This window comes from Camelus bactrianus, chromosome 15, assembly GCF_048773025.1.
Source record: "Camelus bactrianus isolate YW-2024 breed Bactrian camel chromosome 15, ASM4877302v1, whole genome shotgun sequence".
NCBI classification, from domain to species: Eukaryota; Metazoa; Chordata; class Mammalia; order Artiodactyla; family Camelidae; genus Camelus; species Camelus bactrianus.
The window spans coordinates 31,158,333-31,184,208 of record NC_133553.1 but is presented as its reverse complement, the minus strand read 5'-3'; the positions used below and the strand labels follow the sequence as shown (position 1 = coordinate 31,184,208).

The 25,876-nt window shown below is 43.9% G+C and overlaps 2 protein-coding genes across 12 annotated transcripts in view; one reads left to right on the top strand and one right to left on the bottom strand.

Moving 5' to 3' along the window:
• Nucleotides 1–18,862, top strand: part of ADGRF3 (adhesion G protein-coupled receptor F3) — a 30,772-nt gene extending 11,910 nt beyond the window's left edge. Inside the window, exons 1-15 of one of the 9 annotated variants that reach the window (XM_074341772.1) lie at nucleotides 7,709–8,298; nucleotides 9,289–9,349; nucleotides 9,776–9,916; nucleotides 10,386–10,559; nucleotides 11,026–11,250; nucleotides 11,779–11,988; nucleotides 12,419–12,562; nucleotides 12,738–12,934; nucleotides 13,343–13,522; nucleotides 14,364–15,746; nucleotides 16,193–16,234; nucleotides 16,323–16,385; nucleotides 16,645–16,749; nucleotides 16,842–16,893; nucleotides 17,018–18,862. In XM_074341772.1, the coding sequence (XP_074197873.1) occupies nucleotides 8,215–8,298; nucleotides 9,289–9,349; nucleotides 9,776–9,916; nucleotides 10,386–10,559; nucleotides 11,026–11,250; nucleotides 11,779–11,988; nucleotides 12,419–12,562; nucleotides 12,738–12,934; nucleotides 13,343–13,522; nucleotides 14,364–15,746; nucleotides 16,193–16,234; nucleotides 16,323–16,385; nucleotides 16,645–16,749; nucleotides 16,842–16,868 (3,036 nt within the window). In that variant the 5' untranslated portion in view covers nucleotides 7,709–8,214 and the 3' untranslated portion in view covers nucleotides 16,869–16,893; nucleotides 17,018–18,862. Of the gene's footprint in view, nucleotides 1–7,699; nucleotides 8,299–9,288; nucleotides 9,350–9,775; nucleotides 9,917–10,385; nucleotides 10,560–11,025; nucleotides 11,251–11,778; nucleotides 11,989–12,418; nucleotides 12,563–12,737; nucleotides 12,935–13,342; nucleotides 13,523–14,363; nucleotides 15,747–16,192; nucleotides 16,235–16,322; nucleotides 16,386–16,644 lie in introns of those variants that run through there. The other 8 variants (XR_012499269.1, XM_074341775.1, XM_045511830.2 and 5 more) reach the window with 8 other exon arrangements.
• A 3,429-nt stretch (nucleotides 18,863–22,291) lies between these two features.
• HADHB (hydroxyacyl-CoA dehydrogenase trifunctional multienzyme complex subunit beta) overlaps nucleotides 22,292–25,876 on the bottom strand; it is a 36,477-nt gene continuing 32,892 nt past the window's right edge. For all 3 annotated transcript variants that reach the window (XM_010948528.3, XM_010948529.3, XM_045511831.2), the window contains exons 15-16: nucleotides 25,578–25,742; nucleotides 22,292–23,094 (exon numbers count right to left, since the gene is read on the bottom strand). In XM_010948528.3, coding sequence (XP_010946830.1) covers nucleotides 23,059–23,094; nucleotides 25,578–25,742 — 201 coding nt within the window. In that variant the 3' untranslated portion in view covers nucleotides 22,292–23,058. The remainder of the gene's footprint in view (nucleotides 23,095–25,577; nucleotides 25,743–25,876) is intronic.

The window sequence follows — 25,876 nt, the reverse complement described above, 5'->3', positions numbered from 1 at the left end:
TGTAGATCTCCTTTTTTGTCTCTCACATTCCTATCTCCCTTTTGTAAGGACCATTGTGATTACATTGAGCCCACCCAGATAATTCAGTATAATCTCCCTACCTCAAGATCCTTAATTACATCTGCAAAATTCTTTTTGCTGTTAAGGTTACATATACACAGGTCCTTGGAACTAGGAAGTAGACATCTTTGGGTGGCCATTCTGTCTATCACAGGCTTAGTAGTAGAATGGAGATGACAGAGCAAAGAGTCAGTGAACTTAAAAATAGATCAATAAAAAATTATCCAGTCTGAACAACAGAGAGAAAAAGAGATTGGAAAGCTGAACAGAGCCAGGGGGTTCTATGGGAAAATACCCCCCCCCCAAAACTAATATTTGTGTCATTATAGTCTTAAGAAAAACAGGAGAAAGAATGTGGTGCAGAAAAAAAAACTGAAGAAATAATATCTGAAATGCTCAAATTTGATGGAATACATAAATCAACAGATGCAAAAACTCAGTGAACTGAAAACAGGGTAAGTTTAAAGAAAGCCTAGCTTAGACCCATCATAACAGCTAAAAAAGACAACAGAAAAAAATCTTGGAAGCAGCCACAGAGGATATGATATATTACTTACAAGGAAGCTATGATTCAAATGACTGTGGATTTTGCATTAGAAACCATGAAAACCTGAAGAAAGTGGAACAACATTTTCTAAGTACTTCAAAGATCATCTAGTTTATCTCCTTCATTTTATTGATGAAAAAATCCAAGGTCTAGAGAGACGGAGTGGTTGTCTTGAATTTCCAGGCTCTTTAATCTCGTATCTTAATATAATGACCATTTTTCCACCGTCACAGTCACAGTTTTCCTGGCATTTCTGAGCATGTGATAATAACAAAATAACAAAAACTTGCTCTAACTAGCGCAAGCAAAAAGGGAAATTATTAAAAGAAGTCGGGGTCTTCAATGGAACTCAGTATCAGGAGTGCAAATAAGCATCAAGAATAAATTAAGGTTGAAATGATGGACTTTCTTCATGTTTGTCTTTGTTTTTATCTGCACATTAGCTTCACTTTGAGCTCAGATAATCTTCCCAGTTCACATGACAGAAAACCAATAGCTGCTGAGTTTACATGTTACAGGGCCAACCCAGACTCTCACTAGGTCCCAGTTCCCAAATTACCCTGGAAGAGAGAAGTTGTTCTAACTTGGTGTTAGGTGTGTTCCAAGGACTGCACTGTAGTCAGGAGGCAGCGTGACCTTGTGCAAAATGCCTACATCTGTGGTAAACCTGTGATGTAAGGGTGGAGGACAGTTTCTAGGAAGTGGTACAGAAAATAAGTGGAATATACCAGTAACAATAGGTTTTTAGCACAAGTACCTGCAATTTTTTACTCATGATACTTAGGTTTCTTTAGGGCTTCTAACAAAGTGTTCAAAAATATTTTCTAGGCTTACTGACTGTATAGAATCTATTTATGTATATATTTTGTCATTAGTTAAATGAAGTTTTTCAGTTTTCTCTCACTAGAATATCGAAATAAATCTTGTTAAAATCAGTACTGCATGCTGTTGGTGAGGAATGCTTACTCCTTTCTTCTCACATTTCCAAGAAGGGAGGGAGCTTCCATTCCCCATAAGGATATAGTCTGTTTCCTCTCTCATTTCCCCAAGCAAAAAGTGACCTATCTGATGGGTAAGAGGTGGAGAATAAGCTCTGAGTCCTCCCTCTTTTGAAGTAGCCAGTCCTCCAGACTCATTCTCAGCTCCTCTATCCCCAAAGGGAGCCCTGGAGATGTCCAGCGATGTCAGTGACTGGGTAAATAAATTCAGTTCAAGAAGGATGTATTGGGAAGTGCATCTGGCTCACATCAAACCACTTTCTCACGCTCAGCGTTTCCAGTAATGAAGCTAATTTTGATCTCTAGCTGCCTGACTCCTATGTCTGCTTTTCCATTAGTTATCTCTTTGCAAACCTTAACACACAGTTGTGCACTTAGAGAAAATTATTCTTCTTTCATGGAGTAATATTACCACCTTGTAACCGTTTGATTTGTATGAGACAGCTCATATTTTTCATATTCAAATCAGTCATCTTGTCTTACATGGTCTCAGGATTTCATTTCATGCTTAGGAAGGCCATCTACACCTCCAAGTTATAAAATGATCTTCATAGATGGGTCTAAATAGAGAATGTGCTTAGCAGATATTTAAGTTTATTAAAATTTTTGATAGCCTGCATTATACATTACAATCAAGCAGGCTCCTGGCTTAGAGGATTTGAATTTGAATTTTTTTATCTTTAGAAGAAAAAATTCTGTTCCACTCCAATGTCCTAATCCTCCCCGTAGGTTTATTTACACACACACACACACACACACACACACACACACACACACACTCAGCATAAAACCTCTCAGAAGCCCCCACATCTTATAGGGATCAAAGATAGTATCAGAAATTCCAATAGTTTCTTCAGCTTCTTTAAGTTGTGCCTTTGAGCAAGTACTTTAGCACAAATGCTGAAGCAGGGTTTTCTGTACTATCCCAGACAGCAAGTATGAAATCTCATTCTAGGATCCAAAGTTAGATGCTTAAATCATACGAGATCTGAAATTCTCGCTGCTCTTTCTGAATCACTTTGTATCAACTACTTTCTAAAATTTGTTGATGTCAGAAATATCCTTAGTTTTTATGAAGACATATATAGCACCTGGCTTTTTGTTAAAATACTTCTTGTTGTCATATATTTCGCAGATCATGCATTTTATAGCATCAGACAATCTTAAGCACATACTTTCTGTGTTAGAGTTTTCTGCCTCCACCAAGAATTTGTTGATTAGCTATTACTGAAGCTGCACTGCATCAAGATCTCCAGTTGGGTAAATAGCTGTGCACTCCCCCTATTGCCCGCTTCACACTGTCCCATGACATGCCCTGCCACTGGCCAAGGCTAGGTAGCAACCAGAAAAAAATACTATATTCCATAATAACTGTCATGATCTCTGTGCCCAAATCTTATTTTTTGGCAAATGCACCAAGACACATTTAATGACACTGAATCTCTAGGACCTAGCATAGTATCCGACACCAGTGCTTAATAAGTATTCATTTAATGGATATATGAATGGATTCACAGTAGTTTCTTTAAATTTTATGTAGCCCTATGAAAATAAAGTTTGTTTTATTAAATAGGAGTTTTACTACTTATAAGGAACACACCCACAGACCCATAATTATGGCTGTTTCCCAACTTAATTTCTGGACTACAAATTTGCTTCCAGACTAAGGTCCAGACTCTTACTGGAGGTCTTCACGGCCATTCACAGTCTGACCCATATCTACCTTTCCAGCCTCATTGATCATTATATTCCTTAAAAAGACCTTCCCAGAAAAGCCAAGTTTGAAGGTCTCTCTTGGTGCTTTATATCACCATACTGCATATCCCGTGTATTAATAATAAAAAATTTGATTTTTTGTGTTTAGTATGAGACGAGTCCAAACTGATTCTTCTGCATGTGGATATCCAGTTGTGCTATTCTCCTATTGAATCGTCTTGGCACCATTGTCAAAAATCATGAATGTTAAGAGTTCATGTCTGGATTCTCAATTCTATTATATTGATCTAAATATCTGTCTTCATGAAACTACTGTCTTCTGTTGGCCCAATGATGTCCGTCAAAGTCCAAGGACCCCCATTCCTGGGTTCTCAGATGTCTGACATTCTCTGCTGGGTGTGTTTCCCCTAGCAAACTGATTGCCTCAGGTAATGCCTACCTTATTAGAGTCATAGACCCCACCACCCTTCATGGACCCTAAACCTCCTACCTCACCTACAACCAACCAGAGACTTGCACACAAGCCAATCAGGCATCTTGTGACACAACCTTATAAAAGACCCCAACAACCAGCCCTCAGTGCTCACACAGGCACCCCTCACCTGGGTGACTCGCTGTTGCCTATGACAGCATACCCTAATAAACTCCTTTCTATTCTTATACTTAACCTCTAGTAAATTCTTTTGCCAACTCACATGTCACTGGCTCACCAACCGGCCGCCCCATTGTGTCTCACATCTTCATTATTATAGCTTTGTAGTAGGTTTTGAAATTGGAAAGGCTAATTCCTCCAAAATTTTTCTTCATTTTCAATATTATTTTGGCTATTCTCAGTCCTTTGCATTTCTGTATAAATTTTGGAATCAGCTTGTCAATCTCTGCAAAAAAAAAAAAAAAATCCAGCCGAGATTTTGATAGAGATTGTGCAGAATCCATAGATTAATTTGGGGAGTATTGCCATCTTAACAGTATTAAGTCTTCTGTTCCATCAACATGGAATGTCTTTCCATGTGTTTCAATCTTTTTTTATGTCTTTCAACAATACTTTCCTTTTCAGTTTTCAGTGTCCACTCTTGCACTTCTTTTGTGTCATTTATTCTTAAATATTTTATTCTTTTTGATGCTATTGTGAATGGAATTGTTCTCTTAATTTCATTTTCAGATTGTTCATTGCTAGTGTTTAGAAATACAATTGATTTTGTATATTGATCTTCTATCCTGCAACTTTGCTGAACTTGTTTAATTAGTTCTAATGGTTTTTTAGTAGATTCCTTAGGATTTTCTAAATATATGATCATGCCCTCTGTGAATAAAGATAATTTTACTTTTCCTTTCCAATCTAGAATGGTTTAGTTCTTCTCTTGCCTAATGGCCCCAGAAGAACCTCCAGTACTATATCTCTGTGACCTCTTCTGACTGCTCATTGGCTTTCTTTGGTTCCTTGTAGATCTCAGCTGTCTTCCAAATGGTCATATTTGCTGAATTAAGGACCTTTAGATAAGTAAAGTATTCGTGGGCTGATTGATTTTTATGCCCATACTTTCCATAAACACCTATTTTCATATTACATTCATTTCCTTGCTTCCTTAGGAAAAGAAAACTTCTTGAATACTGTTTTCTTTGTGGAATCAAATTCTGTCCTATTTTAAATTTATATTTTTAACCAGAAGGTCCTATTATGCTATACTTTCCACCTCTGTCCAGATTCCCTAGATTCAGAGTCAGAAGACCTGGCTTTAAGCATCAACTGGCTGTGTACTCTTTGGCAAGTCATTTTCCCCTCTTGGCTCCTTTTCCTCTTCTGTAAAGGAAGAGTTGAAGTAGATGATATATAAGCTCAGGTCCCACCCCCCACCCCACCCCCATTCTAACAACTTATCATGTAATAGTTCTAATAATTTAAAGCCATGTCAGGTGGAAAGTAAATAAATCAGGATTTATATGGGATAAAACGCCAAGCTACCTTTATTCTTTAGTAACCTATTAGTTTACATAGTAAAGGAGGTTTTAAGATAACCTGTTTGGATACAGATAAGAAAAGCCTGGACCTTTGTAACCAAAGACTCCCACTGACACAGCCTGCGTAGCTCAAAGCACAAAGGAATGGAAAGGGAAGTTCCTTTGCTCAGGGTACAACCTAGGAGCTCAGAAAAGCTGCCAGCTGGGGTAAAAACTTACTGGTTTCAAATTATCATTCTGTATATAGAGAGGCAAAGGCCAATTTGGGATTTGGGAGTCAGCAGGTGGCAGCAATAAGTATCTGTTTGTCTGAACCCCACCCTAGGCCAAAGACCTGATTCAGCCTGTGGGTGCTTCCTGACGACCAGGGACACCTGGGCAAACCTGGAGGCCTCTGAACCTTGTTGGTCCATAAGAAAGAAGTTGAGATTGTAAAATCTGATTTTTTTATTAAGATTTTTTTTCCCTAAGAGAATTCAAAACTTTTAAATGTAGAAAAGTAGAAAAACATACCAAATCCTACCATTTAGTTACCACTACTGTTAATGTCTTGGTGTATTTTATCTGTTGATTGATTCATTTAATACAAATATTACTTAAGGCCCCTGGTACCTGGTGCTAGGCTCTGGGGAACTCTGAGGTCAACGCAACAGATGCTTTGTGGATCTGCAGCATTTCCTTCCAGTCTTTTCTTGGGCATTTTTTGTACATTCAAAAATGTTTCAACTTCTCTAAAATGACAGGAACTGCTTCAAAAATATTATTAAAGAAAGCTCAGTTCTACTAATAGTTTTATACAGCTTGGACATCTCGGCTGTCATTGAACCAGGAATACGTTGTTATCCCCGTTATTCTCACTTCTGGTCATACATTCAAAGGGGTTTAGATGAACTGGGAATTAATCAGGGAAAATTATGTTTTGGAGGTAGACTCCTTAGGAGGTCTCTCCGGCTCCAGCTCCGTTGACTTTCTAATATTCTCTAGGAACTTGTTCCTTCAGTGTCTCTGTTTCTAGGTGGAGCATCCTCCCTCTGTGCAGTCTGTCCTTGCCTCTCCTGACTGGAGGCTACCATTGCTCAGTCTCCGTCCGGCACTGAAGCAGCTCGCCTCCATGGTTCTCAGTTTTGCCTCTCTCTTCTGTAATTCCTGGTCCTTGACAGCCCCCGTTGAGCATTGTCCAGGTCCACTTAGTGCTTTGACTGACCCCTTTTGGCGACAGTAGCGGATGCTCTTGGTGTCCATCTCCCCCAGGGCCCATCTGAGACCACCTGCAGCTGCAGTAGATGGTTTCCCACGTGCTGGTGGGGCCCTCCAAACACTTGTGTCTTCTCTCTCCGGTTCTCAAATCTGATTCTTCACCATTGTCATGTTTTCTGAAATCAATCATTTACAGAGTCTTTGCTCCCATGCATGTATTTGCTCTGTGTGTTTGCTGTTCTTTCAACAGTGACCCTAGCAAGGGGGATTTGAAGTGGTGGTGAAAGTGGAAACATACTGAGGCTAGATTTCTACCCTAGGTTGTGTGTGTGTGTGTGTGTGGTGTGTGTGGTGTGTGTGTGTGTGTGTGTGTGGTGTGTGTGTGTGTGTGTTTGTGTGTGTGTAAATCAGCCCTTTCTTTTTTTTTAATTAAAAAGATGCCTATGGTTAGAAAAAATATATATCAAATAGCACAGAGATCATTCAGACCCTTAATCCCATTCCCCAGAAACAACTATCGCCAAGTTTCTGATGCATTCTTCCAGAAATATTCCAGGTATAAAAAGCACGAGTATCTAATATAGATCCCCTTTTTTACATAAAGAGGAGCATAATATATACTTTAAATTTCTCCATATATATTAGGGTTCACCCCAAATAGTGCGACTTCCTGTTTTTTCCCCCATAACAATGTTCTGTGGTTTGGAAATGCCATAGTTTACTTAATCTGTCTTTTTTGAATGGACATTTGGATTGTTTAACTCATTTGCTATCACAAACAACTCTGCCTTGAACATCCTTTTACACATATTTTTCTACAAGTACACTTTGATCAGCGCTGAATATAATCAATATCTTGTCTTTTGTTAATTAGTAGATGACAAAGAATATTTTCTTATTTAAATTTGCATTTCTTACATCTTAAGTTAGATGTTTTTATATGTTTATCAAACTTTGAAATTTTTTCCTTTAACTGCCTGTTCCTATTTTTTGTCCGTTTTCTATCTTACTGATGTGTAAGATAAAACATTATATTAAGATTAGCCCTTTATTCAGTTATAGTCCTTCAAGTATGTTTTCTTTTTTGCCTTTTTACCCTAACATTCTTTTCATCCTAAATTTAAGACTTTTTAGACTGTCTAATTTCTTTCCTTTCTGGCTTTTGTGTTTTATATGGTTTAGAAAAGCCTTCCTCACTTCAAAATTATTTTGTGAAACTACTAGATAATTTCTCCTGGTATTTTTCCACGTTCTTTGTTACATTTAAGACTCCAGTCTATCTGGAAATTATTTTAGGATAGCAATCAGCTCTAATGTTTGTCTTTTCTAACCTTGCCTCTTTGATCAATAATCCAGCTTCCTGAGAGTTCCAGATCAATCCAGATTTCCCAGATCCTTGGGGATGTGACTGAACCTGGCTTACTGACACATTGTTGGTTGTGGCCTAGGACTGCCAAGTCCTTTCCTGCCAATTGAGCCCATCAGACCCGGGTCAGGGGTGTGGGAACCTGGGGAGACCATTCTCACCGGGCATGTGGGGCTCCAGGTGGCCCCACAGTGACTTGGATGCCCATTTGACTGTAGCATGGGCTGTAGCACTTCCTCTGTAAATTCGGCTCTGGCTCCCTTCCACTCTTCCCTCCCATCCCATCTGCACACCACCCCAGCCAGCTCTTCTCTGAGGAAATTTGCATCATGCAGCAGCAGGAGGGCTCTTGAGGACTGCTTCCCTGAGCCATGGTCTGTTCAGCTGCTCCTTTGCTACTCCTGGCCATGACTCTCCCCCTGGTCGGGTCACCAGATGCCCAAGCATCCCAGCCTGTGAGTAAGACTGGGGTGAGGACCCAGGGAAGGTCTGCAGAGGTGATGACAGGGACTTCTGGGTGTGGGGCGGCAAGATGTGGAACGAAAAGATAGGTGGAGGGGAAAGGGCTGGAGAGAGAGGAAGTGATGTATTTTTTTAAAGGCCGGTTTGTTGTAAGATCTCCAAGAGTTCATTCAGTCTTATTTTCCAGGGTGTGAGGATAGCTCTTGTTTCTTTATTTGAGTCCCTGTGAACGCCAGTGATGCCTGCTGCACTTCGGATAGAGGCTTTTCCGGTGAAGCTTGCAATTTGAAAATGAAAAAAAAAGCTTTCTAAACTCGGGAACCATTGGCATAGAGGACAGGAGAGAATCTGCATGAAGGCAGCAGAGTCCAGTTTAGCACTTTAGGATTTCCCTTTTCTCCCAGGTGGATCTCTCTCTGACTCTCCACATCCTTATCCATATCAGCGTCTGTTTTTAGACAGATATCCCCACCCACCTGCATTTTGAGAGAAGGAGGAATTAGGAATAATTTACAGGCACCAGAGACTAAAGGAAGATGCTGCCTTCTGCTCAGGCTCCTGGCAATTCCTCTGGAGGGAATAAAGCCCCCAAGCCTCTGGGCCCCAGGCAGCTCTGCCCAGTCCCCCATCCCATCCTATCCCCTAGAGCTCCAGACCCAGCCATTTCAATTAGCCTAGAGGCCCAGGGGCAGGTGCATTCAGGAAGGAATTAAGCAAAGCATGTTGACTCATGGGGTGTGCCTGGTTTCTGGATTCTGGTGGGATTTGCAGGCCTTGGCAGGATCCATGGGGCTGTATCCCTGTACCTCCTCCCAGAAGCCTGCTTTCCCCTCCTGATGTGCCCGCTTGATTCCAGGCAAAAAGAGACGGAGTTGTACCAGATTAGCCAGGCTGGCTCCAGAGCGGCCTGGGGAAGAAGATGGCCCTGGGAGAAATGTGGGGTCAGGTCTCCTCAGAGGTCTCTCCCCTGTGCTCTGTTCCAGGGACACACTCAGGCTGGAGGGGAATCTGGGCAGCAGTTGGATCAAGAAAGTGGAGCAGGTGGTGAGTGGACAAACAGGAAGAGGACGCAGGAGGAGGAGGGGGAAGCAGGGAACGAGGCAGAAAGAAGGGACTGGGAGAGGTACAGAAAGAGGGGAGCGGGTGGTGGTGGGTTAAAGAGAGAGACCAGGTCCTGCGCTGGTCACACAGGTCCTTACACAGTTCTCTAGCGAAGCCTTGAGAAGATCATTCATCCTGGAGTCTCATCTATAAATGGGTGTTGTTGGGTGACATGAAACAGCGTAGGGGAAGGCACCGTAACTGGGTGAGGAGTTACCACTTTCCTGAGTCCTGTCTGTGCCTGGAGGGGCTCGGCGAGGTGGGACGGGCTCCGGGTTCCTGGTCGTGACAGCTAGGTGTGGGGAGCAGAAGGGGACTGTTCATGGCCTTGCTGCCCGTCCTCTCCAGCTGTCCCCTCTGCTCCTGCAGAATCAGTCCTGGTCTCAGTCTATGTACAGCTGGACTTTTCAAATGAGACCTGGTCGGCAGCACTCTCCAAGCCCCAGACTCTTCCCACTGCCTCGGCTTCCTCTTCCCTGGGAACCCTCACTGGCCTCAGCCTCACAACAGGTAGTGGGGAAGATCTGCCGGCCCCTGCTTCTCAGTGGCTCTTATGCTGCTTGGTGGGAAGGGGGCTCAGGGTGAAGGGAGCCCAGCCCTCCCACAGTCCCCTTGTCTGAGATACTGTGAGCCCCTCCCTATTTCTGGAGGGTCTGCGCAGCCCAGCTCCTTTCTCACCTCCCACCCGGCAGGCCCTTCCCTTCCTGCTCCACGTCTCCATCTTCTAAACTTTGGCAGAGGCACAAGGGGCAGATGATGGTGGGCCCGGGTCTCCACTCCCACCCCTGACGCCTTTGCCCAGCACACTCTGCTGCTCTGAACCTCGGCTGAGAAGGCAGTGCCTGGTGGGTGGTGGTGACTGAGGCGCCTGTGACTTTGGGATTGTCCAGACAGCCAGCCCTAAAGCCCCGCAGGCATCAGGCAGTTGGGCTTTCCCAGACAGCCTGCCCACTTCTCATTCCCCTTCCCTCTGTCACAGAGTGCAGTGTCAACCACGATGGGTGTACCTATTGTGCTTGCCTTTCTGGGTACCAGTGGAACAACAGTGTCTGCTCCCGTCACCAACCCTGCCAAACCCTCCTCGAGCACCGGCCTTGTGGCTGTCTTATCTTCTGCACTAATGAAGCCGGGTACTGCCAGCTGCTGCCACCTGGTGAGGAGGGTTGGGAACTTGGGAACCAATGCTGCCCTCCCCGACCCCACCCCAGTGAAAGAAATCCTGTGTTGTCTTTCCCTCTGACCCCTGTGTCTCTGCCAGCCGACCCAAGCCCAGTGGCTCTGGGAGGGAGAAAATGTCAGCCATAATAGATCCCAGGCCCTGAGCTTGGGACTGGATAATGAGACTAAGGAATGGCAGGGCTTCAGAGACAGATGGACAAGGAGAGGAAGTTCCCTCCCTGGGGGAGGGGGAGTTCTAGGCCAAAAAGCTTCCTTGTTTGGTTCCTGCTGATGGATTGGATCTTCCAGGCTGGGATGCAGCAGCCACACTCATCCAGGGACAAAACAAAAAAGGTGGGAAGGGAGTGAGAAAGGATGGGCTTCAGAAGATGGGGAAGGAAGGAGAGCTTAGCTCTATCAAGGGCCACAAGTTCTTGTACCCTGTCTCCTGCCTCCTGCAGTCCCTGCAACCCTGAGCCTCAACTCCTGGCTGCAGATGCCTGGCAGCACCCTGAACCTGACCCTTCTCACAAGCCAGGAGATCACCAACCTGAAATGGTTCCTGTGGCGCACAGGGAGCCCCAGCCCCAGCCCCATCCTCCTGCAGGCAGGGACACGTGTGTCCTTGACCTCCAGCCGGGGCCGGGTTCTCCTCAGCATCGTCAACACCACCTATAAATGGGCAGGTAGCCCGCCTGTCCCTCCCTTCTCCTCTCTCGTCTCCTCTCCTCACCTTTCTTCTTCCTCCTCTTTTTCCTTTGCTCCCCCCCCTCCACCCCCTCTTCTCCTTCCTTCTTTTCTCCTCTTCCTTTCCCTTCTCATCCCTCCACTTATTCACTCTGGGGAAACCAAGGCTAAGAGCCCACTGATGTGAAGAAGTGTAAGGAGAGAGCACTGAAAACGTGGTCTCAGAGTCTACTGAGAACAGATGCCTGCTCTTCTTCACGAGGCTGAAACGGTAGGCGCTGGAGCAGGAGCGGCAGCTAGTGGAGGGAGAGGTTCCCCCTTAGAATTCATGGCTACAGGCTAACAAAAGGGTCAGGGTCTCTTCTTCCTCTTAGGAATCCTTCCAGGGACAAGGATCGTTCCTACTGGGGTTAAGAAGAGGCTGGATGGACAAGGCAGACCTAGGGTGTGGCTGGGGAGGCAGCGGAGACTCTGTGGCACAGGTAGGGGCCGAGGAGGCAGGACGTACATCAGGTGTGTGTCTGCAGGTGATTACATATGCTGCTTTGAGGCCCAGGGATTCAGGTGGGAGCTGCACCAGATGGTGAAGGTGTCCCTGCGGGCGACAGACGTGGCTCAGCTTCCAGACCAGCTCTCCATCTCCTGTGCCTCCTCTCCTGGCTTCCAGCTGAGCTGCTGCATCCCCAGCGAACATCTGGGCTACACGGCTTCCTGGAGCCCTGGAGAGGGCAGCGAAGGTGTGGGAGGGGGCCAGCTGTTAGGGGTTGGGGAGAGAGGGCAGCTAGTCACCTCCAGGCAGCTGGCTCTCCAGCTCACCGGAAGCAGAGGCTGAAGTTCAACCTGGGAGTTGCTGGTCCAAGTCCAATACTGCTTTTACCCAGTTCTGTTGATAGAACAATAACCTCATGTGTGGAGACAGCTTCTGCATAATGCTTTCGTTAACTGTGGCTTCAGGCCCTGGAGCTAGTTAGAGACCCCCAGAGTCCCCTTCACCAAAATCCAAGCTCCACCTTCAGTGGTTTGATGCCCACGTACGATTTAGCTCTTCCCCACTGCTTCATCTGCTTCTGAAATTACTAGAAAGACTGACAAGGCATCTCTAGGCCTCTTAGGTTCTAGGTGTGTTCCTGGGCCAGTGACAGTTCCCTTCTCTTGTCTCACCCTCAGCCTCCTCATTCAACACATCGGACTCCCAGTGCTTTGTGCTGGCTGTTCGGCGCTGCCCTGCAGCTGACACCACGTACACTTGTGACCTGCAGAGCCCAGGACTGAGCCCTCTCAGGGTCCCCGTCTCTGTTACCATCATCCAGGGTATGCGCGGCTTGGGGTCCAGCTGGCTGCGCTCTCACCTGCTTGCCCTGGGAGCTCCTCCTTGATGTTTCCCTGCAATGGGCAGTAAGACAGACTCACAGCCTGCACTGACTTCTGCCCAAGGAGAGGCTCGGGCTAGACTGGGTTGCCAAGCCTCCCCTGATATCATTTTCAGGTGGAGACACCACCTGCCCTGAGGACTCTTCAGCTGGTGCCTGGAACGTCACCAAGGCTGGCCATGTGGCACAGGCCCCGTGTCCTGGGAATAAGACGGGCACAGTGAAGAGGACTTGTAGGCCTGATGGGGTCTGGGGGCCCATCCATAGCAGCTGCACAGACACAGGGCTCCTGGCCTTGCTTTATAGAGCCCGGGTAAAGCTTCTGGCCCTGCTGACCACATGCCCCATCCTCCATGACCCATCCCTTCCTCACCCAGGACCCAGCTTTAGAACCCTCTCCCCCGAGGCCCGCCCCAAAGGTTATTCAGCTTCTCGGAACTGGTTCCTAGCAGAGCCAGGAAGTAGGTGCAAGGGGGCCTTAGAGTGGCCAGCACGCTCATGATGGGGAAGGTGCTAGTCTCAAACCTTGATCCCAACAAATGTCCATCCCACTAATCTTGGTGTCAGTTCCTCCCATGTGGCTTGCTCTTCTCTGCTTCCTGCTCCCCTGGGACAGGGTGCAGGTGTGGGGAGAAGGGAGCTGAACAGGGAGAGGGAGGAGGTGGCCCCTCCCTCTTGGGGACTCGCCCACCACCCCCTCCTGCTGTCTTGTCTGTCTCAGCTGCTGCGGGCAGGCCAGGGCTGGCCTGATGAGGAGGTGCCACAGATCCTGGCGCAGCTGCCTGACCAGGTAGTGGTGGTGACCTCACCCTCTGACTTATTAGCACTGGTGAACACCATAAAAGTCCTGGCCAAAATAGTGGCAAGTGCCAGAATACAGCTCAACGGCAGTGCCCTGGAGGTGAGATCTCTGAGCCATGGCAGGGGCCGGCTGGGTAGTGTGGGCCAGAAGCTCTTCAGCCCTGGACACTTCTGTCCCTCTGTATCACCAGGGGCTCTCAGATGGTAGACTTTTCTAGAGTCCAAGAGTCTGCTCCCTGGTCCATTTCTCCTCTTGGATTCCAGTCTCTAAGGTCATGGAATGTAGAGAAGGCCTGATGCTGGGAACACATGGGTGGTCGGGGAAGGCAGAGAGGGGTGTGAAGACATGAGTTTAGAGGCATTCATGCACATGCAGACATGGGTTATGACTCCAACACACGTCCCCAACCCGTCCACCCACAAAATACCTCCATGGAGATACTCAAACGTGCTTGGCTTTGCTGGACCCACCTACACCAGCTCTCAGTATAGGCCTCAGTTGGCGACCCATAAGCTGCAGCCAAAAGAATGACCAGGGACAATGACACTACACACCCTTCGTGTTTGGGAATGTGTATCACACATGGGTGCAGAGACATGCTGGTGGCCCTCTACTTCAGAACATTGTGCCATCAACCACTGGGCACCATTCCTAGCTTTACAGATCTAAATGGCCCCCTTAGGATCTGGTGGCCCCAAGGGATGGAGTGGGGAGACCAGTAATCAGACAGAGGGTGGGATGTGCATCAGGAGACCACATGCCGGAAGACGCCCCAGCGGGAGGCTAAACAGCCCTCTTCTTCCTGTCTCCCTTTCGCAGGCCTGTCTTCCTCTCCCTTTTCTCCCCAACCTTGGGTTTTGCACTGAACTAGGAAGGGTGGGTTTGGGGCCTGTAGTTCCCTGCTGAGGGCTCTAGGCCTCATCTCTGTTGTGTGCTGCAGGCTCTGCTGAAAACCACAGACAAGGTCCTTGACATGGACGCCAGTTCCCTGTGGACCACAGCCCGGGCCCAGATCTCCGCAGTGGGCTCCAATCTCCTGCTGGCTGTGGAGACCCTGGCACGCAGTCTGTGCCCACAGGATCACCCCTTCTCCTTCGGCTTGCCCAACGTGCAGCTGCAGACCCAGCTCCTCAGGCCCACACCTCCTTCCGACTACAGAGTCTCCTTCTCTACTCAGCCCATGCTGCAGGCGCACATTCCCAAGCACTCACTGGCCCCACTGGGCCATAATGGAACCAACGTCAGTGTTACTAGCCTGATGCTGCGAAAACTGGACCACTTTCTGCCTTCAAACTATGGACAAGGGCTGGGGGACTCCCTCTATGCCACTCCTGGTCTGGTCCTTGCCATCTCCATCATGGCAGGTGGCCAGGTCTTCAACAAGGGAGAGGTCATCATGGACTTTGGGGACACAAATGGCACCCCTCACTGTGTCTTCTGGGACCACAATCTCTTCCAGGGCAAGGGGGGCTGGTCTGATGCAGGGTGCCAGGTGCAGGCAGCCAGTGCCAGCCCCACCACTCACTGTATCTGCCGGCACCTCACTGCCTTCTCCATCCTCATGTCTAGACACACAGTTCCAAAAAACACCCTCCTGGAGCTGCTGGGTCAGGTGGGCTTGGGGGCCTCCATTGTGGCCCTGCTTGTGTGCCTGGGTGTGTATAGGCTAGTGTGGAGATTTGTGGTGCAGAGCAAAGTTGCCTACTTACGCCACGCAGCCCTGCTCAATGTGGTGCTCTGCCTGCTGGCGGCAGACACCTGCTTCCTTGGAGCCTCGCTGCTTCCTCCAGGGCCCCACAGCCCACTCTGCCTGGCCACTGCCTTCCTCTGTCATTTCCTCTACCTGGCCACCTTCTTCTGGATGCTGGCTCAGGCTCTGATGTTGGCCCACCAGCTGCTCTTTGTCTTCCATCAGCTGTCCAAGCACCGAGTACTCTCCCTGATGGTGTTCCTTGGCTACCTGTGCCCGATGGGGTTTGCAGGTGTTACCCTGGGCCTCTACCTACCCCGAGGGCAATACCTGGGGGAGGGGGCATGTTGGTTGGACAGGAAGGGAGGAGTGTTCTACACCTTCGTGGGGCCAGTGCTGGCCATCATGGGTGTGAACGGGCTGGTACTAGCCATGGCTGTGCTGAAGCTGCTGAGACCTTCGCTGTCAGAGGGACCACAGGTGGAGAAGCGTCAAGCCCTCCTGGGAGTGATCAAAGCCCTGCTCATTCTCACACCCATCTTCGGTCTCACCTGGGTGCTGGGCCTGGCCACTCTGTTAGAGGAAGTCTCCATAGTCCCCCACTACCTCTTCACAGCTCTCAATACCTCCCAGGTGGGTGACAAGGTGGTGGCTGTGCTTTTTGCCCTTTTAGACAGTCCCTGCCAGTCCCTTCTCAAGGAGGTATGGTTGTGCAGAAGAAACATAGGCTCAGGAATTTTTAAAGGCTTAAGCTTGGATTGCCGTTCCTCCACTGACTAGCTGAGTAACTGTGGACAAATCTCTTTGACCCCTAGTTTTCTCATCTGTAAAATAATCTGGTTTTGTCACTTAAGTCAGGGAATTGTCAGTACCCTATCCTTTGATCCATCTTCTTCGTAACAGTAAGAAAAGCACCTGAAATGGATTCTATGCACCAAGTGGTGCAAATGTACAGAAAACCAAGATGGGAAGCCTCAGGATGTGAATTAAACAAGAGGACAGAGGTTGAAGGAGGAGAGAGAAGGAATTGGCTTTGATTTCTTCCTCCTTGACTAACTGATCCTCATCCCTCTTTTCAGGGTGTCTTCATCTTATTGTTCGGCTGCCTCATGGACAGGAAGGTGAGTCTGCCCACCCACCCCAGCCTGACTTGCATGCATCCAAAGGCCGGGACTTTGGCTGGCATAATGGCAATCCCCTCTCCTACAGGTTCAAGAGGCTTTGCGCAAACGTTTTTGCCGCTCCCAGCCCCCCAACTCCACCATCTCCCTGGTGAGTTGCTGGCTTTAAAGCCTCACTTTTCCCAGAGAGCAGAGCAAAGTAGATGTTCCACAGCCTTCCATGGAGGAGATGGGGACAGCCAGACGCCAAGAGAAGATTGGGGTTGTATTTCAGGAGGAACATGTTTCAGGGTCAAGCTCTCCTACGATGGAGAATGCAGCCCAGTCTGAGCAGATTCAGGTTCCTGGGCTCCTGATTATAACCTGGACTCCTAGTGACTCTGGATTTTCCCCTGGTTTCTCCCTCCGAGAATCTGCCTCCAGTTAGCAGGGGAAAGGTAGGATCGGTTTGCATGAGAGTCACTGTAGCCGGGAGCAAAGTTCCTAGGATTTCTGCTGCCCAGGCAGGAGGACAGGTGAGAATGTACAAATGGATACAACCTCATCAAAAGGAGAGTTGGCAGTAGTAATAACTGCCCTGTAATTGGGCCTTCCCACAACTTCCTAGGCCATAAATGAAACCTACATCCCGTAACACAGCAAAGAAGTGAAGAAACCAGGTGAGGATGCGGCTTTCTCGGGAGCAGTGTGAGAAGTGCGGAGTGAGGATGAGTGTACAAAGGGCTTTCCAGCAGAGCTCTACAAAGAAAACACCTCTTCATATATACCCGCCCTGACCCACAGGGTGAACAGCCTTCTCCAGGTGGACATTCCCAGGTGAGCTGAAGGAGTGTGGAGGCCTCGGAGAGAAGACGGCATAGCATCTTCTACTGCCTTCCTAGAAAGCTGCAGTGTCACCAGCACCACCCCTTGACTCAGTTCACTCTGAAAATTCCTTTTCACACTATCATTATTTTTAGATAGCCTGAAAAACCCATGTTGTGGAGGAAATGCCATTGGTGGGTCTGGTAACCGGAGGGGAGAGGAGCCCACAGAGGCTTCAGGGCAAGCTTTTTCACAGGAAAGACAAAAGTTTTGAGTGACCCACCTATGATGAGAGAGTCGAGGGTGTGTCCTTGAAGCCACCAGGATGAGTCCCGGCCAACGCTCTGAACTCTTCCTGGCCCCAGAGCTCAGCCCTTGGGAAAGATAGGCTTCTGTTTTCATTAGTCACACTCATTTTTCTCATTTACCTGTCCCCACCCTTGCCTATCCAAGCAAGAAAAGCACGAAAAACTAGCTAAAGTGAACTAATGAGTAAGCATGGCTTTGCTGTAAAAATAATTAACAGATATCAAAGTTCAGAATAATTGCAAGTAAAACCTGTCTTAACAGTTTTCATTATTCAGTGATTTCTTTTCTCATTATTTCTTCCCTATAATTACAAGGAAAGGATGGCTTAATTGACAGGAACTCTGATCTTCCAGAGAGTGGAGGCAAAGAGCAGAATTTGGTTTGTTTCTTTTCAAAATTTAGGAAAAGGTGAAATTAACAGATCCCTCTTTCTTTAACCTCTATGAAACACATTAATCCAAAATGTAAGTTTCATAGAGGTATGCTTGTATGTAAAGTCACTGATACCAGCACAATTTTAAGAATGTGGTATAAATTTTAAAGTAGAAAGTTATCACAGATGGCCAGGAATTATGAAGAAAAGATGACAAATATTGACATTTAAAAGTGACAGGATCAGGGGAGAGTATAGCTCAAGCACTAGAGCACATGCTTAACATGCACAGGGTCCTGAGTTGAATCCCCAGTACCTGCTCTAAAAATAAATAAACCTAATTACCTCCCCCACCCCTGCCAAAATAAAATAAATAATGCAATGATAAATAAAAGTGACAGGATCAAGCTAAGGCTAGATATAGAGAAGAAATATTTAAGAAAAGACTTTAGAGAGCATCAAGATGCCTAGATGGATTAACTTATGGAATCTACAAAAGGATGATGACAGGGTTCTGAAAAATTTTTAAACTAGATAAATTAAAAAAAATTCTGATGAATGAGTCTTTAATTATAGAATTCATGGATTTTTTAAATAAAATGGAATGGGGTGTTTTCTTTTGAAATAGAAAGTGATAATGCTAACTAAAAGTGGTAAATGCCATTGAAAACATTTTTCTTACACATGCTATACCTCTACTTAATGATTTGTGTGATTTGTATTAATTGTGTATGAACCAGCCTAAGTATTTCTCTAAATGGATTCAATCATTCTTTCAAGTAGAAGGTACCAACTCACCAGGACCACTGCAAGGTTTCTGTGCCTCGTACTTGTTCCAGCCCCCATGGGAGGCAGCAGCTACTCAATCAGTGGGGGCTTCGCCTTTGCTGGTTTCCCTGGCAACAGAGTCATGTCTCGATTCCACTTTCACTTATATTAATATTTAGTCTTAATATTTTTAATTATCGAACTATATTTTGAAAAATTAAAGTACTAAAGAAGCAGCAGAGATTCCTTTTCTGAGTATGTTTCTGTAGATATATGTATTTTCACTTTCCTCCTCAAATGACTGCACACAATGCATGCTCTGCTGCTAAAAACACACTTTAGAATAGACAAATAAAATGACATTAAGCCCTTGTTCACTTGGCTCTCATCATAAAAAAGGGGGGGAAGGCTCTGGAGGTAAATGTAAGAAAGTGAGATTTAGTAGCAATTCCATTTCTATAAAGATGGCTTAAAGAAACAGTAAACAAGTGAACAGATAAATGTATAAAGGATGTGCACACTAGTGTGTTTACATCCTCAAGAAAGAGGTACTTAGTAAAAACAAATTAGGATATATCCATACAAAGGCATGCTATCTGGTCATTAAAAATGATGACATACCTACACCTGCTGATATGAAAAAATATTTAGGCTACATAGTTAAGTAAAACAAAAGGGTTCCAGAACACCATTATACCAGGCAATTATGTTCCATGTGTCCCTACAAATACATATGCATTAAAAAGGAGAGATATCAAAACATAAACAGTGAGTATCTCTACTTGATTTTTCATTTTCTTCTATTCTATATTGTTTGACTTTTTTTTTTTACAATGAGAAGTATTTTTATATTAGAAAAAAATTATTTTCAAAAAGTTTTCCTGAACATTTTATGTATTAAAAGATAGAAACCTGACAAGCAAAGAAACACAAACAAAATACCCCTTGGAACTGACATGTGTACAGAAGGATAGAGTGCGTTAGGGGTTCCCAGGGAAGCTCTGAACTCTCTTATCTGGAGTTCTGCTCTCGGAATTGTTTGATCACTGACGGTCCTTTAAGCATAAAAGGGAAAACGGCAACTAGTTGAGTACAGCACTGAGTACATACACTGTCAACATGTCTAAATGCTGCTTCTGTCTCACAATCATCTATTTCTTTTCAGAATAGTGTCTAATTAACTATTTTTGTCCTTCCATCCCCACACTGTCCCATTTCCTCTCAATCAGTGATCCCTCTTCATTGAGAAAGCACAATATACCAGTTCAGTATCCCCCCAAAACCACAGCAGAAAAAGGCAGAGGGCCTCTGAGTCATCCATTAAAATCTAAGAAAGCCCAGGAGACCATGCTACTACTTTTTATGCCTTGAGAGAGACGGAATTTGAGAAGCTTGGAGAAATAAAACTGAAAAAGGATAGGGGGACATCATAGGCTGAGAAGAATTAGAGTTCTTCTCTCAGGAAAGATGGAAGCAAAGAGATCATCAGAAGCAAACATCTGGGGGTTGGGGGAGCAGTGGGGACAGGGTGGGGGAGAGGTTGGGGAGCCAACCTTCTGAAGTTCGAATGAAAAATGAGGACAAATAAAGGCTCCACTCCCAAATGATTATTTGGTGGAACAGAGGGTCTAACTAAAGTTTTACAAGTAAAGAGAGACACTTAAGTTTTGAGATCTTTAAGAACAGCATAACCAGTTTAAGACATTTAAGAACAAACATCAAAGAGGCACCTATAACCACCGCCAAGGGTGATCCTTTGTAGCAGTCATGCTAATGAAGATAACGTGGCTTTCTCTTGTATGTATAGAATGTTTTGAAACAGTACAGAACCTGTGTGCTCCTCCCCAAACCAAATGCACTGTCCCCTATCCAGAGGTAACTTCCGTTCTAATTATTTTCCCTTACCTTAAAAAAAATTTTAATTGTGGTAAAATACACATAAAACTGATCATTTTAACCACTTTTTAGTATACAGGACAGTAGTGTTAAGTAGAGTCACATTGTTGTGCAACCAATCCCCAAAACTCTTTTCACCTTTCAGAACAGAAACTCTATATGAATTAAACAACTCCTCACTCCCCCTCCCCCAACCCCTGGCCACCACCATTCTTTTGAATGGTGAATGGATTTGACCGTTTAAGACATCTGGTATAAGTGAAATTACACAGTATGTCTTTTTGTGACTGGGTTATTTCACTTAGCATAATGTCCTCAAGGTTCATCGATGGTGTAGCATCCCTGGTGTGACAAGATTGCCTTCCTTTTTAAGTATTTTCACATTTTGTTTACCCACTCATCCATCAATGAACACCTGAGTTGTTTCCAAGTTTTAGCTATTGTGAATAATGCTGTTATGAACACAGATGTAGAAATATCTCTTTGAGACCCTGCTTTCAATTCTGGATGTATACCTAGAACTGGAACTGCTGAATCCTATGAATTGTTTGAGGAACTGCTATACGGTTTTCCATGGCATCTGCACATTTTTACATTCCCATCAACAGTGCACAAAGGTTTCAATTTCTCCATATCCTCACCCACACTTGTTATTTTCACGTTTTTTAATAATAGCCATACGAATGGGTGTGAAGTAGCATCTCATTGTAGTTTGATTTGTATTTCCCTAACAATTAGTGATGGCAACTATCTTTGCATTTGCTTATTGATCATTGTATATCTTTTTCAGAGAAATGTCTATTCAAATTATTTGCCCACTTTTAAATTGGGTTTTCTAGTTGTTGAGTTGTAGGAGTTCTTTATATATTCTGGATATTAACCCCTTTTCAAATATATGATTTATAAGTACTCAAATGCACAAGACAATGCCAGACTGTTTTCCAAAGTGGTTGTATCAATTTGCACTCTCACCAGCAGTGAAGAGAAAGTTCCTATTGTTCCACATCCTTACTAATGCTTGGTATTCACAGTTTTGTTCATTTTTGCCAGTCTGGTAGGTATAAAATATCTCATTATGATCTTAATTTGGTTTTTCTTGATTACTAATGAGCATCTTTTCACTTTTATTCTCCATTTGTATATAATTTTCTAAAAAAAATCTGTTAATATTGTATGTCATTTTTTTACTGAGTTATCTTTCTTCTTCTTAATTTTGTAGGAATTCTGTATATATCCTAGATCCTTTGTGAAATATATCTATATCATGTATATCTTATAAGATATATCTCTATCATATCATGTATATGATATCTATCATACATATGACAGATATCTTTGTAAGATATGTAAGAGACATATATATATGCACATCCTTTTTAAGTTATATCTGTTTCTTTGCCCCATTTGTGGCTTGTCTTTCCACTCTATCATATAAAGAACATTCCTATTTCAACATAGGCCAATTTATAGGTCTTTCCTTTTATGGTAACACTATAAATGTCTTGTTTAAGAAATCCTCCCTGCCCCAACCTTAGGTCATAGTCGTATTTTTTTCTAAATTTTAAAGTTTTTTACCTTTTATATTTAACTTATCTAGAGTTGATTTTTGTCAAAAGGAAATATAATGGTTTAGTGTTAAAAACTTGTATTATATTGAACTTACCAATGAACTCATGGAGAAACGATGCTGGGACTCTCAAATAATCTTTTAAGAGGTTAGCACTTGCTCCCTTGCCCAGTCTGTCCCTGAACTGCAGGATGATTCTGATTGCCAGTAACTTTCATAGACCTAAACAACATTCACATAAATGGTTGCAACTGAGACCTCTGCTTCTTCAAAGCACTAGCACACATGTCACTTAATGCACTTTGGTTGTCAAAAATTGAGAGGATTTTTAGTATGTTGATTAAATTTTAAAAATCTCTTTATACTTCATTAAACCTGGAAAACAGAAGCATCTCCAAATAGTGATACATTTACTTCAGTTGGGCAAAAAGGGAAAAAAGTATTATTCTAAAGAAGGACCTTCTTTATGTTCCTAACAGCCTCATGGTTGAATAAAATGGTTAGAAGTTACAAATGAGTAATCAAAAGCAAAATTTGTTCCTAAGCCAACAGAGCAACCTTTTACCTCTATGAAAAAATATGACAAACAGTTCTCTAATACTTTTCCCCTTCATTAAGGTTAACCAATATGGTATCTATATATCTAAACATTTACTGTAAGTTTTCAGTGATGTTTAGACCCTGAATTATCTTTCCATAATTAAGTTAATTTAGGCACATTGGTCTGTATTTTATAGAAAACATTTACCTTTGGGTAACAAGTAAGAATGAGTTATAATTTGCAAATGATACAAAGATGATTCCAAATCTCAGCTAATCTCTCCCCTAAACTGCAATTACTCATAATAGAGACCAAACATAATTGCTTAAACTTATCACTGTGAGAGATTCTGGTGACTAAGAAATCCCTGAAAGAGCAGTAAGCCATGATTATTGGAAAGCTCAGAACACTGGCAAGGCTTAATTGCAAAGTATTTAACAGAAGGCCACAAATTTCATTTTCCTTAGAGGACCTAGAAACTACAGATGTCACTGAGTAATGCATTGAAATGGCATTGCCTAGGGTGAGTGTTGCAGAGAAACTCCAGGTCACCTCTTCTTGATCTATTATTTTGGATAAGCTTCCACTATCATGGCATGGCCCTGTAAAGGGAAAAAAAAGTTCAGTGAGAGCAATGAAAAGCAGTGAATCTGGCAGTACAGAGGCAGCAGAGAACAACGGGGACAATGAGGCTTTGGAGTTTACTCCTGGCTCTGCCATTCAAACCCCATGTGTTCTTGGGAAAGTTATTAGCCAATCTGAACCTCAGTTTCCTGCATAAAATGGGGCTCATGGTGCCTACTTCACAGTGTTTTCGTGAGCATTAAATTAGATAGCATACAACGTGTGTGCGCACACACACATAATATACGCATCGGAGTCTGGTAGAGTCTGATTCCCAGTAGATACACTGTGAGTGGCTGCAATTAAAATGAGAAGCCATGGGGGCCTTTTTAGCATACAAAAAGACACATGATGCAGTGAATGCCAACAAAACTAAGCCTCTAGATGAGAAAACTGAGGCTTTGAAAAGTTAAGTTACTTATCCAAATCCACAGAGCTAGTAAGCAATAGGGCCAGGATTTGAAACCAGATGATTCCAAAACCTGGTCTCCTCTTCGCTACTCTACGCCAGTGAAGATGATCTGAGGGCCCTCAAAGCTAAAAAGGTAAAAAATCCCTCCCCCGGCACTATGCACAGTGCCATGTACTCATTATCTCCCTAGTTTAAACCTAGCATAGAAATTTATGATTCCGTGAGTCTAAATCCTATCTGATAATCATAGTCATTCTATCTTTTGGACTACCACCAAACTCGTTAACAGCCTAACTAATCTCCCTGCTTCTAGATTCAATTCAATCCCCACAAATGTTTATTAAGCAACTATATTTATAAGGCACCAAACTGAACACTGTACAAAGATTTGCTAAATGGTCTCTGTCCTCAATCTAATATACACTCTAGTTCAAAACAGACTGTTAAACGCCTCGATAGAGGCACCAAGCAAACAAAAGAACGGGGATGGGGAGGTATGACTGACTTGCGGTTGTCCTAGAAGGAACCATGGTAAGGAGAATATTCCTTCACTTGTTTTATTTAAAATGTGTTGTTTTCATGTTCCAAATCTTTTATATCACTCTGAATAACTGGGGGTGACTTTGCCCCCTACCCTCCCCAGTGGACATTTAGCAATGTCTGGAGATATTTTTGGTTGTTCCAACTGTGTGTATATAGTGAGGGACTGGGCGGTTTGGTACTGGTCTCTAGTGGGTATTGACTATATTAAACATCCTACACCACACAGCACAACCCCTCACAACAAAGAACTATCTGGTCCAAAAATGTTAACAGTGCCAAAGCTGAGAAATCCTGCTCTCGATCCACAATGGTGGATTCCTCCTTGACCTCATCATGTTTGTGTCGCTCATTTGGCTCCTGATGAAACAATGCCAAGTTTAATCTAGTTTCTAGGATGCATCATCTCTCTCCTCACTATCTTGTAAACTTCTAAAAAAAAATAATAATACTGGGTATTATTCTTTGTTCATCCACAAAAGCATCTAGTATTAATACTCTTAAGTGCTAGATAAAAAAATTCGGGAACACTCAAAACCAAAGGACACTAACCTACGTGGACTATGCACTAGTCACTGCCCTTGTTTAAGGCTGGCATAGGAAGACAAGCGGGAGGGCTCCAGTTCTAACCGACAGTGGTTTTCTATAAATGAAGTTACACAGATTAGGAAATGCTTTTGACGGTGAAGTCTAAAATATTCCAACTTAAAAATAACTGATCCCTTGCTTCTTCAAAGTCTCTGAGGAAAAGCCATAAATAAAGGCTTTTAAATGTAAGATGTTTATACTTTTACATATCTTATTTATTCATCTTGATTAGTAACAGAAAGTTTCTGTAATCTGGAGAAAAATCAAATCTGTTTCCATCAGGGTTAAAAAAAAAAAGGTTACAGCCAGCCTTCCTTTTGGATTTTATTTCCACAGTGACATGCTATAGCAGGTAGGAAGTTGTGTCTGTAACACAAGTAAAGCAGATAGAAAAAGCCTATAGAAAAACATAATTTCCCCCAGCTAAATAGCAATAAGTTATCCAGAGGTAAATTAATTCTCCATTAAAGTATAGTTCAGTTCTCAAGAAAGTTTACCTCTTGGAGAGATTTTATAGACAAGGTCTCATGGTGACTAGATAAATGAATAAAATTTTATTATTAAAGGAGAAAATACATCAAAGTGTGAATAATGACAGTGTCTGATGAGGGGATTACAGAAGATTCTAATTTTTTTCTACATACTTATTGTATTTTCTGTGATTTCCATAATGAGTGTGTATTACTTTTATGAACAAAAAATGTAAACAATATTTTAGGGAAAAGAAAAGCTTGGATTTAAATAATATCTTCCCTCCAAAGTACTATCAGAATTACAATTGTACCCTATTCCCCCCAAAATTGTACCCTGTTTTCTTTTTCCTGGTTCTCTGCCATCAGAAAAATTGCTCTAAGAATGTTTCAAACTAAACTAAATCAAACATTCGTGGATGAGTTTGTTTCCAAGAAAATGACTTCCTACCTGCCCTCCAGCTGCACAGGCGGCAACTAAACCATACTGGCCTCCTTCCTTCCGTAATCTGTTGGCAGCTGCCATGACCAACCGACAGCCAGTGGCTCCAAATGGGTGTCCCAAGGACAGTGATCCACCCCAGTTGTTAAACTTCTCCAAGGGAGGCACTCCAACCTGGCTCCCACAAAAACAGGCACAAATGTAAAGGTGAGTTTACCTAAGAAAACATCAGAGTGGTGAACAATAGACAATCTAAAATTTTGCTTTTATTTTATCTCAAGAATTTCTAGGAACTATTTTCCAACTAA